Source organism: Perognathus longimembris, chromosome 8 (assembly GCF_023159225.1).
Source record: "Perognathus longimembris pacificus isolate PPM17 chromosome 8, ASM2315922v1, whole genome shotgun sequence".
NCBI lineage: Eukaryota > Metazoa > Chordata > Mammalia > Rodentia > Heteromyidae > Perognathus > Perognathus longimembris.
In genome coordinates, this window is record NC_063168.1 from 51,164,691 (window position 1) to 51,177,432 (window position 12,742).

The window sequence follows — 12,742 nt, forward strand, 5'->3', positions numbered from 1 at the left end:
TTGAAGATTTTATGATACAAGTTTTCAAGACAAAAATATTGAATTCTAGAGACTAAAATATTTCCCCAGGGTCACACAACCAAAACAGAGTTACCAGTTCAACCCAGGTGTTCTGACTACCAAATCTTGGTTCTTAACTAGACAGGGAGTCTCTCAGACCCACTGATTCTTCTGGGTAATGATTCTGTGTTTGAGATCCCATTGATATAGTTGTGGGACACAGATAAGATATTTCCTTATTGTGATAAAGAGCAAAAAATGGAAAAGGAAGAGTCCAGATCTATACAAGTTCAACCTTCGCATGTAAGATGTCTCAAATATGTCACTGTAGGCTTCTGACATCCACAACTGTGAGAGCTGGAGGTGAGCTGGAGGAAGTCAGTCATCCTTCAGCAATGGAGTGCAGGGGAGGAGCACTGCACCTGCATATCCAGCAGGAAGCCTTCTTTTTTGCTCTGGATGTTAGTACCCTGGAAGGGATCTGGTATTATATGGACACTGAAGTTCAACTGGTCAAAACAAAGCAGAGACACAAAATTTGAACTGCCAGAACAAGGAAAGAGGAAGACTAGCAATTAGAAGTTCAGAAATAACCCCCGTAGGACAAAGAGCCCTGGATACAACTAGCAACAAAAATAAAAATAAAATCTAAAGTAGGGATGAGGTGTGGCTCAACGGTAGGACACTTACCCAGCATGTACAAAACCTTAGCTTTCATCCTTGTACTTCCCTGCAAAAACAAAATGAAAAACAAATAAATAAAATCTAAAAACTCTTCCTGAGGTTCTTGTGCAGGGGGAGGAGGATACTAATAAACTCTATTCATTAACTAGGCTAGAAGTGCTCTAATACCTTTTTAAGTCAGAAATCTATATGGGGCCAAGTCTATGAATGAGTACATAGGTAAGTGACTGATAAAGTCTGGCAGAGTAAGAAATGAGATGGAATGGAGGAAGACTAAATTGAAATAACCTAAACAATGAGGGGGAAAAAGCAAGATAAAAACAAAGCAAAATGGCAAACAGTAGTGGCACCTGACTTAGGTAATTCGAAGTTTAAAAAAAATAAAAAAAGAGAAGAAAAGAGCTACAGAAAAGTGTTAATTTTGTCGAGGATAAAAAAAAACCAATAGTGTATTTCCATACAGCATTGATCTCATTTTCTGTTGACTATAAGTTAGACATAAATCCAAATCATCACATGGAGACTGAAGGTGCATTTAGTACATGCCCTGCTGAGTATTTGTTAGGAAAGGGTTTGTGAAAATGTGAATCATCTTCAGAAAATATCAAATCTTAATGATATTCCTGTGGAGTCCCCTATGCAGCTGTCCCCTGCCACTTGGGTTATGTAGAGACCGAATAGATTATAGTAAAGATTGGTGATTTAAATCTTCAATCCGGAGGAAAGCACACCAATCAATATATAAGAATACCATGAAGACATTCTATTTATGTCACATGGACACCTCTGTCTTCTTACCAAAGGGTTCTTGCTATAGTTTCTTCTTTCCATAGCCACAGTCTGCAGGGGCCTCACTATTTCCTTCCTGAGAGCTGTAGTCTCTCCCAGCCTTGTGCTCATGATGTAGCCTTTGATAATTCTTGCAAATAAAAATCCAGTCATGTGTGACATTTAGGAGAGAGCAAAAGGTTTGATTTGCTTTGGGGACCTAGAACCATTATAAAGATGCTCTTAATAGAAAAAGAAATGCAACAAAAATTAGGGACTCAGAACGTGAGCCAGATCAAAAAGGATACCAAATCACTAGACTGCTTCTTAATTGTTTTACATAACATACATAATACAGTTCCCCTCCCCACCAAGAATCCAAATTAACCTATCAGCTTAAGCTAGAAGAGAAAAATCAAGAGGATCAAGATACAGGCTTAGTGCCTTCTCAACTGCAGCCAAGATAGATTTGGGGCTCTGAAGGAACTGAACAGGCTTCTTGTCACCTCAAGTTACAAAACATACTTTCAAGAAACATCTGGACTTTCATTAAGTGGCCCATAATAATAACCAGCCACATCCTTCCTACAAAATCTATTCCAATGAGGTAGAGTTTGCTTATATTTCGTTTGCCTTTCACGTCCAATTCCTAACTCATTATCAGTATTTTTTTAATGGTAACTGGAGTCTTTAATTACAGACTTTTCTCATTGTCATTTAGAAGGCATCCACTTTCTCTCCAAACCCGAGTCATGAAGTGTGAGCCAAATATCTGCCTCTCCCTGGAAGGCAGGGCTCTGAGCAATTTTTGGCTGAGGACATACTTGAACAGAGAGACTGTGACCTTCTGTGTCCCCCCATGTGCCAGTTGTCTGTGTAGTCTTCACAGCGGCTCTGGGGCTTCCAAGAAAATTTAATTTAGCAAAAGAAAGAAAGATTCCTGCAAATTTGCAAGACAAGAGAAGTTTGGGGTTTCTCTGGCTAAGCCCACTGTCTCTAACCACTCCACAGATGCCACAGGCCCTTTGTTGTTCTGGTTCAGGCAGCATCAGTAGCACTGTGTAAGTTTGCTAGCTATTCAGATCTTAGGCCCATTTCTGAATCTGCAATCCCCAAGCAATTCATGTCCATATCATATTTAAGGAGGACTTACCCAGAGCAGGAGTTCTCAACCTTCACTGCACATAGAAATGGACCAAAGAACATAAACATAAATTACTGGTGCCTGGGTCCCACCCCAAGAGATTCCAATTTAATCAGTCAGGGGTGTGGCCTAAGCCCAGGGAATTTTAAAAGTTCCCCCAGGAGACATGCAGTACAGCCAGAGTTGAGAGCCACTGGCTTGGGTCCAGAGAGAGGGCTACTTTTCCCAGGAGTTTCTTTGATGCCTAGGCACACCGAGATTCCTAGAGTCAAGGACTGATTTCAAGAGCTGCAATGTAAGTACCAGGGGAGAACTCCACTAGAACTTAAAGCTCTGTCCTCTGCATTGCAGCTTTCTTTTCTCTGCCCATGAAAAGCAGCTACTGAAACCCCAGCCCCAGTCCTAGTCCCAAGCCTTTGTAAACCACAAGAGTATAATATATATATTGCTACTTTTAAAATACCAACGGGGGCTCCACTTGAGACCTACAGGCTTGTCTTGTGCAAGCACACAGCCTTAGTTGCTGGGGTGAACTCCACAGTGGGTCTAGCCTTTCATCCTGCCAAGTCATTAAGGATTTGTAAGGATGAATGAGCTGTCAAGAGAGCAAGGGCCTGCTGCAATGCTCCTTTATTAATTATGGGGAAGTGATGTATTGGCAATGATAATGCTTCTCTTGGAAAGGACAATGAATGGTTCGTCGATTGCTGCATTAGGTCTTTTCCTGACTCCTTCTTAATGCTGAGTTTTCCTTTACTCCTCTCTGGACTTTTTAAAAGAGGCACAGTTTTCACACTAAACAGCCTCTTGGTCTTTATTCCCAGGTGAACTGCAATCTTTGGAAGGAAATCACAACACCCCCAAGTGTTTCAAGAGTTCTTAGCTGGGGAATCCCTCCTCACGCCCCCTGGGCGGCCTTTCCCATTTCCTAGTGTGTTTGTGACAGCATTTGGTAGCTGGAGTACACTCCTTCACTTCTGATCATGTAGGATGTTTCACACACACACACACACACACACACACACACACACACACACAAATGCATTCCCAGATCATTCTGCATCCTTAAGGAGAGGCAAGGGGTGGGGTGGGGGGACATGGAGGAAGAAAGATATATCTGGAGTAACAAATTCAGAGGTGAGGGAAACCGGTGGGCGGCTGGAGATCTGGGTTGTGTCTGTGGATGCAGCCAAGAAAGATAAAAAAGAAAAGTTGCTGCGCCTGTCCGCGTGTGCAGGCGGTCCAGGGGTTGGGCGCCCCGGAGAGCGCGAGCCGAGCACGGGGGGTTACCACGCATCGCGGGGCCCGTGCCCGGTGGAAACCTCAAGAATATTCTCAGTGCGGCCGGCTGCTGAAAGCCAGAGCCTGGTGGTGGAGGTCTCCGCCGAACCGGTACGCGCGCGAGCGAGCGAGGGAGGGAGGGCGCGAGAGAGCGATCGCAGAGGGCCGCCCCGGGAAGGGCGGGGGTCGTGCCTGGGGGCCGCTGAGCGTTGTTCGGCCGCAGCTGCAGTGGGGCCGAGCGCGTGTGAGAGCAAGCGAGTGAGCGGGCGGCGGGCGGGAGTGCGCGGGAGGGAGGGTAAGAGGGAGGGAGGGAAGGAGGGCGCGAGCGAGGGAAGCCGGGGAGCGCGCGCGCCGCCTGGCCGCTCGCCCGCCCGCCCGCCGGTCTGTCCGCACGGCCCGCCGGCCTCGGCGCAGCGTCGCGCCCGCCCGCCCGTCCGCGCGCTCCGCCGCCAGCCGCCGCTCCTGCTCGCGCGGGCGCCGCTGCACGAGAGCCGGTGGGCTGCCCGCCCGCCCGCCGCAAGCCGCCGCCCGCTTTGTGCTTCGCTCCTCCTCCCGCCCCGCCGCCCGGGCGATGGGAGCGACCTCTTTCTGATCGCGAGCTGCGGAGACGGAGGGAGGGCGCCGCGCTCCTTACTAGCGTGGAGGAACCGCGGAGAATCCACTCCCACTCCCCACACCAGGTAAGATCCCAGCACAGCCCAGCAGACCGGCACCCAGCGGGTACCGTTAACTGATTTTTCTCCTGGCTGTTCCCAAGGCTACAGTTTCCTTCGTGTTGGCAAGACTGGCTTCTAAATTCTCGGTGTGTGTGAGTCTCAGTGTGTGTGTGTGTGTGTGTGTGTGTGTGTGTGTGTGTGTGTGTATGCGTGCGTGCCTGCACATTTTTTCCCCCAATTTTATTTTCTTTTTCTAGATCCGCGATTTTGAATGTTTTTTTTTTTTTCTTCCCCTCCCTTCCCCGAGTGAAATTGCTCGGCTGGTGGCTTGGGGCAGGAGGGTGCCGGTCCCCAGCCGGCCGGGAGTGGGGGGAAAGGGCTCCGAGGAGGGATGCTGAGCCCTGCCCGGCGCTGGGCGCTCGGGGATTTGGGCTGTGGAGGATTTAAGTCCACCCAGGAAACAGCGCGGCGGGATCCGGACGCCCCCACCCACTGGACGCCTTCCCCGCGGTCCTCCCTCCGCCTGCCTGGTAATCCCTGGGGTCCTCCCCGAGGCCACACACTTGGCAAGCCACCTCGGTCGCCAGCTCGGGCACCGGGTGCCCTACCACCCCACCCCGGAATGCAGAGAGGAAGGAGGTGTGGCCCGGCAGGGCAGAAGGGACGGACGGGGAGGAAATGCAGCCGGGGAGGGGGCTGCCAGGGTTCCCAGTCTGGGCTATTCTATTCTATGCCCTGATGGGAGTTGGGGATTCTGCAAACACTAGCATCTTTTCCCCCAAGAGATATCCAAGGGAACTTTGCAGCTCCATTATCTGTCTCCGGGGTTGTGCCTGGGTTTGGGGAAATGGTCTGTGTTCTGAGAGGTGAGGATTTCCTTCTTGGCTCCTCCTTCATGAAGAAGAGGATTTAAAAAAAATATTATTTATTTAGGTAGTAGATGGACAATCAACTAGTGAAACCAAATCCACCTAAAGGATGCTTTATAAAATACGGTATCCTTGATTCTCCCTCCCCCCCCCCATCTGTCTCTGTTTGATGAATGACTTAGCTAGCAATTTGTATTTCCCTCCCCAGATAAAGTGGCAGTGGCTGGGTTTAAAAGCAGGAGTGATCAAATTTAACTGTATATATACATACATACATACATATATGTGTATATATATATATATATAATTTTTTGTTTGAAGAGAACAACGTGCGTTTTATCTGCCGGCATGGGTGGGGGGAAGTCATGTTGTGCACTAGGTATGGCTTTAACCCCCTCTTTGCCAGGCTCCAGTAAAGGCGCTTTCTACCCCTGCTCGTCAGCCACTAACTAGTGGCTGTGAATATAACAACACAAACTTTATCCTGCTCGAGGTGTAAAGACTAAAAAGAGGAAAAAAAGGATATCAGTGGGAGGTGTAGTGGAAGAAGCTTTTTTAAAAAAATGACAGATGTGGTGAAGACAGTACAGGCATCTTGATCATGGAGGAAATGACAGAGTCTGGGGAGATTGCTGAACAGATTCTGTTCAAGACATGGCTTGAGTGTTTTTAAATAGGAGCAGCTGAACATCTAAAATCTAGGACCTGTGTGAGGATTTCCAAAAGGAAATTGGGGGACGAGGGCAATTAAGAGGGATTCCTGAAAGTGTATCTTTCTCTTCTCTTCCCCCAACACACACACACATACACACTCACACACACACACACACACACACACACACACACACACACACCACAAGCTTCCTCTGTCTCTCTCTGAGCTCTCCTGCAGCAAGTCATGAAAGGAGGGAGGAAAATGAATCTAGATGTTTCATTCATTTTAGTAGAAAGAACACACAGCCAGGAGAGCGGTGGATTGTACAAATTCTGTGTCACTTGGATTTAGCTTTCTGCCTTTGCTAAACTTGCTTAATTGGGAGGTTAGCCCGGTGTGAAGGCAGTAAGAAGGAGGGACAGCTTTCTCCATCTTTGGTCTTTGTGAAAGAGCTAGTGGTGGAGACCCACTCATTTCACCCAGGAACAAGATGTGTCTTCTTAAATCCTTTTCCTTTTACAAATACTCCCTGCTTGAAGCGATCTATTGGGTCTAAGAGGTCTTTGGGTGCAATTTTTCCAACCTATTATCAAAAGAGCCTTATCTTCTCTCCCTCTCCTTAAGATGGCTGTTATATTTTATTAAAAATGAAATGAAAAATTCCTGGAAAAACAAAAGGAGATAAAGGAAGGGTCTCAGTAGAAGTCAACCATTATTCATGACTGAACTGTGCAAGGGTCAAAAAGAATTGTTCCTGATAGATTTAATGCCATGTCTTGATAGCTTAACCGGGCTAGGCGAGGCGAGTAAATATAAAGATGTGCCTTATATCTACTTAGCTACCTATCTATCTGTCGAGACACTTTGTTACTAGATAATTATTTCCACAACATATTTTGGATTTAGATTCATAATGAGCTAACCCTTTGTTGACCATGTAGGGGGAAGGAAAATGCTTTCACTCTACATAAAATTATAGCAGGAAGGTGAGATATAGTCCAGAATACATAAAATGCTAATTTGTAGGACTTCATGTTAATTGCTCTTTCGAGCTTCCTATGTTTTGAAGAAACGAAAATGTATTCTCAGAGAGCTATGGCAGTTGTGAACAAGCTATATTTAACATGTTTTTTTATCAGACAAAAATAGACTTTTATTTATCTTGCAAAGTAAACGCATGGTCCCTTCTCTTTTAGGGCTTAATCTATTTCTTTGACAAAACAAATGATGAGAAAAACCCATGAAGTTGCATTCCTCCTTTGAAATACAAGTTAATGGGGAAAGGGGAGAAGCCAACAGAAAACATTCACTTTGCATGTGGATTTTCCCAGCAGATGTTAGGACTTTTAGTATCTGTTTCTCATGTTTCTGTTCATTATGACCAGCCTTTCACCACACTGCCTTAGGTAGAGGGAGAACAGTGTGTTGGTAAGGAGCAGGCCACCCTAACAGCGTGAAATGAAATAAGATCCAAATTGAAATAGAAATTGTATCTGAGAAAAGAAATGCACAGTGTAAAGAGGATATGAGAGCCCCTGGATTGTCTGATTCGTATTTCTGTCAGTGCATGTGTATGCTGCTCTCAACTAAAAATTAAGTTATTGTTCTACATTTGTTAAGAAAAATATATTTAGGAATCAGTGCACTGTTATCTGTCTTCTCACTTTCTTTTGGCAGTTCTATTTTTAGTTTTTTGGCCTCCAAAGGATATATCATTCCCCCCCCCCCAAACTATCCATCCATACCATCCACACTTCATAGCGACATCTTCCTTTACAACCATCCCAGAGTTCAGTTAGACACCATCCCCCCCTCCCCCCTCCCCCCATCATCACCTTTACCAAATAGGCTCCCATCTGACCAAAATCTGCTGCTCCCTCTTGTGGCAAATGTTCTCCCTGACTTTGGAGCCCAGGAGCCTACATAGATAACTTGCCTAGCTGTCTATCATTCCAGCTCTTATTCTCAGTAGGAACTGTGGCTAACCAGGCCAGTGGGTTGCTGAACTAGCTGTTTCCACTCTTCTCTCTGAACAAAGGGATTTCTGTTCCCTGGAGACATCTGGTATTTAATGGAAGTAAATGTCAGGTGTTTTCTGACCCACTGGGATGGACTAGATTCTGGAAATGTGAGCTTTCTGTTGTGCCTTTGAGATTTTGATTTGAACTCAGGGCTTAATCCAGTGGGGCATTGTTAAATACAGCGGGGCTATTTTCAATCTCTCTGTCTCTCTGCTCCTGTCCTTCCTTGCCTCTCATGAATGTAAACATATCACAAAATACATTTCTCTTAGTGTATATTTTAAAGATGTAAACTCATCAGTGACTAGGTTCTCTGTACATCTTGTGAATTGACTACCCATTTTTGTGGCTTGGAAACTCCAAGAGTAACTAGTCTGCTGTATTTGATCAGCAGGAGTTCAGGATTGGAACAGGGAGATCTGGTGTCATCTTCCAGGGTGTTTTATCAGGTTGAGAAGATATTTGGTGCCCCAAGTGTTACTTGTAAAGTCTCTTGGCTGGCGTTTCTGTATATTCAACTTGGAATGCTTCGCATCGACATTTGCACTTGTCCTTTGACAATTTCTGAAGTTAAGAAATAGTGGGATCAACAAAGGTTTTAAAGAGAGTTGCATTTTGACTTTATTTGCAACATCCTAGCCACCTTTGCAAGGAGTATAAAATATGCAAGGAGAACACGTAGGCCAGCATAGGATCTGAAATTCACACAATTAGAGTCATTCACTTGAATGAAGGAATCTTATCAGTGAATCCCTATTAAAATCTAATGGTATCAGTCCCGAAAGAGCTACAATAAATTCTCAAAAGCTATTATCAGCCAATGCTCATTTTTAGACTTAGACTGGTTTAGGTAATTAGCTGGTAGAGGCCTGGGAGCCTGGAACTCAGAAAGATGGGGAGGAAGTGAAGGAGGCTTAAACCTAGGTTGGTGTCCAGTGAGTGACCCTGGGACTGTTCAGGTGGAGGAGTGTGAAGGAGCCCAGTGTCTAGGAAGAGAATTGTTGTTGGAGGGGTAGAGAATATCTAGAGACAAGCAGCAGAATTTTCCTCAGTTGCAGAATTGAGTCCTTTCTTGAATGCTTCGTTTTTTTCAGTTCTTCTGAGAGATATTTTCCACAAGTGAATTGACATTCTTAAAAATCTTCAATGGGTTCTACTGTACCCTTGTTTAATAGTCACAAATAACCTAGAATGTAATACTAAGATGAAAGGCTCCTAGACCATCTATAAAACTAAATGTAAATATAAAAGTCCAAATTAATTTTTTTAAAGACAGACAGGAAGAGTGTCACTCGGCAGATGTCTTGCATTTGAAGCCAGAATGCTGCTTTGGTTAAATCCAGTATGAGATGAAATCAAACAGATAAGACAGAGATTCAGTAATTTACATCAATTCAACTAAGCCATGCACTCCGTGTATTCAAGGCCCTGCAGTGGACATTTCAGGAGTGCAGATGAGGAAGAAAAGTTATGTGAAATTTGCTGAGTACTCACCATCTGTCATCTACTACTCTACTTGCTGTGTACTTGTTTTCTCATTTTGACTAGGATAGATCATGATTTTGCAAGAACATTGAGCATAGTTTCACGGAGAAGTTCACATTTAGTTCATTCTCAAAGAATGTAAATGGTAGAAAACAAACAGATTTGAGTTCTTTTTGAAACACGTAAACCCCGCCCATCTAATTTGTGACAAGACCAGCCTGGAAGCAATGGCCAAAGCCATTTCTAGGTTCTTCTAATCTTCTGTAGTCCAGTCAGGGCCATGCCACAAGAATTGTGGATCTGGAAAGAAATTGCAGCCTAAGCCACTGCACAAATATATTTTGCACAGGGAACTAACATTCAGGATGAACTAGTTAGAGAGAGGCTTCCATAGTCAGAGGCGAGGACAACCTGTTCCTCCCTTAACTTTGGCTTTGTTTCCATCCACATTCAAGGTTGATTTTATTTAGTTGTTTATCACTGATGAGCCTCTGCTTTCTTGATTGAGGTTTTCCAGCTTCTCGTTTCATCTGTTTCCCTTTGAAGCAGAGTTCAGTTGTCACCCTTCGGGTCTCTGCTCAATAAAGAACATCCATTCTCAATGCTGCCATTGCTAGGATTGGAGGACTGGCTGGTAGAACTGTGTTCTTTGGGGAGGCTGTCCTTGGGATGTGGAACTAAACATTTGGGTTTTCAAAAGAAGCCCCATATTTGGAAGAGCAGCTGTACAAACAGGTTTAGAGAATGAGATCCTGCGTTATAGATTATGCTTGGAGAGATGCCACCTCCCACAAGTTTCAGGTCAGTCTCCCAAACTAATATTTCAAATATTTAAGGTTTGGGGTGGGGGTGGGGGCTGAGGATCATGGTTCAAAGCCATTCCAGGCAGGAAAGTCTTTGAGACCCTTATTTCCATTGAACCACCAGAAAATTGCAATTGGAGCTGTGGCTCAAAGTGGTAGAGCCTTGAGCAATGAAGCTCGGGGACAGCACCCAGGCCCTGAGTTTGAGGCCTATCACACATACACGCGCACGTGCACAGACACACACACACAGAAAGGAAGGAAGGAAAGAAGGAAGGAAGGAAGGAAGGAAGGAAGGAAGGAAGGAAGGAAAAGACAAAAAAGAGAAAGAATTTAGGGTCCTAAATCTTCTAGACTGAAGGTCAGCAGACATATTCATAATAGTCATATTTTTTGAATTTGGCAGGTTGTACATTTAACATTACTCAAGTAGTTTCTTTGAAATCATGTTAGTAGAAAGTCTTGAGGCTTTCTGTGGAGAATACTAAGTTGATAATATAGATTTTGGCATATGAGTACATAGTAAGTTTTGACTTACAACTTTTGAGAAGAATGGTGAGAGCAAGCACTCCTGGTACTTCCTGTTGCATTTATGTGAGTATTTTAATTTGTAGAAGAGGAGGTTGTCATAAGAAGAAGAACAGTATGCACACAGATTGTGGATATACCAAATAGAATTAGGTATATAGTCTACTGTTTTTTTTAGTTGCCATAAAATAAATACTTTTTGGTTTTGTAGACTGTAGGATCTGTCACAGTTTTTAAGCTTCAAAATAGTAACAAGGAAGCCGGGGATGTTTCTATAAAACATTGTGTATGGACACTAAAATTTTAATATCACATAATTTTCACATCATGAAATATGCCCCCCTCAATTTCCTTCAATCATTAAAAAAATGGAAACAAAAACATTTTAATTTCCCAGGCTCTATAAGAAGGGGAGGCAGGTTGAATTTGGCCCCCCTAGGCATGATTTGTCAGCTCCTGACACACATTGTATATTGTGAGAGAAATAAATGCAACGTCAGTGGGTTTAGAACATCCTAGCAACTGGTGTAGTGAAGAGAAAAGAGAGATGGCCTAGAAACTCAGAGACCTCATTTTAGATCCCAGTTCTGCTGCTTCTGTGATTTGGGGCTTTGGGGAAAAAAATCCTTTTCAGTTAGTTACACTTGGTTTTAGTGAGGCCTACATTTTCTTCTTGGGAAAGGGGAAAGAGACTTTTCATCTCTATTCCAGCAACTAAAAGCAGTCATAGAGAGGGAAGATTGACATTTGAGATGAATCACAAAGGACAGGTATGAGAGCACGAGAATGAAAAATGTGGTACTTAGCTGGGTAATTTTCATACAGCAGCTCAGCTGATGACCAGGAACAGGAAATTTGGAGGTTGGACAGGTTCTTGTGATGATATCAATACCAAAGTGTAATAGTAGAATATCATTGTTACAGATTGTTCACGGAACCCTCCCTCAGATTTAATAGAGGAATCAGAGAGAGAAAGTGAGAAAGAGGCAGAGAGAGAGAGAGAGAGAGAGAGAGAGAGAGAGAGAGAGAGAGAACAAGCAGAAATGACTCATCCTAAGATACATAGGATAGGGCCAATATTAGCAATCGTTTAGTGTTTAGACCAGTGGCTTTTCCATCTACCACATTGCTACCAGCAGTGTGGCAGAAATCAGTTGGATTGCTCAGATTTCCAAGAGGGAAAGGCTTACACATATTTCAAAAGCTACCTGTGGTATGTTTCAATACCCATTTTAGAGAAGGGCAATAGCAAAAGCATCATCTGAAGGCCTTGCCCGGCATCAACCTTTGCCTGCTTTCCTGCTGCTTTCTGTATTTCAGCTTGTTCAGCAGAACCTTCCTAATACACTAACGAGTTGAGTCCTCAATGACTCACTCTTCTAAGTTTGTGTAGCACTTTTCAGAGTTAATTATTATGGGAAAGGGTGATAGTCATAGAAATTAACGTTGCCTTTCTTTTGACTAAATTATAAACTCCACAAAGAGATTGCATTTTTGTTTCTCATGGTTTTAGCCAGGATATTAGAACAATGACAGACATTTTTGAATGAATGAATGAATGGATGAATAAATGCTCTTTCACTATTCATTAATATTGGTGAAAATTGCCCTTGCTTCAGAAAAGTTTTAATAGGCAGAAATTACTTTCACTTATTAAGTGATTAAATGATTAGCATTTCTTTCTCTACTTAGTACTCCCCCCACACACACCTTTGTCCATGGCACCTTTTAGAATTACCTTTTTGATAGATCTTCGTCTGTTCTACCAATAGTAATGATAGTCTTGGTATAGGTAGTAACATGAAAACTGTAACTCTTAAGTCAACATTTAAACTATTCTTTCAAGTA

The 12,742-nt window shown here is 43.8% G+C and overlaps 1 protein-coding gene across 9 annotated transcripts in view; it reads left to right on the forward strand.

Moving 5' to 3' along the window:
• The window catches only part of Slc8a1 (solute carrier family 8 member A1), a 343,885-nt gene that overhangs the window by 56,195 nt on the left and 274,948 nt on the right, over nt 1-12,742 (forward strand). Inside the window, exons 1-2 of one of the 9 annotated variants that reach the window (XM_048353060.1) lie at nt 4,472-4,557; nt 4,635-4,683. The exons of 1 other annotated variant lie outside the window; for it this stretch is intronic. Coding sequence is in view for 3 of the 8 variants with exons in the window: in XM_048353064.1 (XP_048209021.1) it covers nt 3,780-3,988 (209 nt within the window). In the remaining 5 variants the exon portion in view is untranslated. Of the gene's footprint in view, nt 1-2,752; nt 2,892-3,748; nt 3,989-4,396; nt 4,558-4,634; nt 4,684-12,742 lie in introns of those variants that run through there. 7 more of the 9 variants (XM_048353059.1, XM_048353058.1, XM_048353057.1 and 4 more) reach the window with 7 other exon arrangements.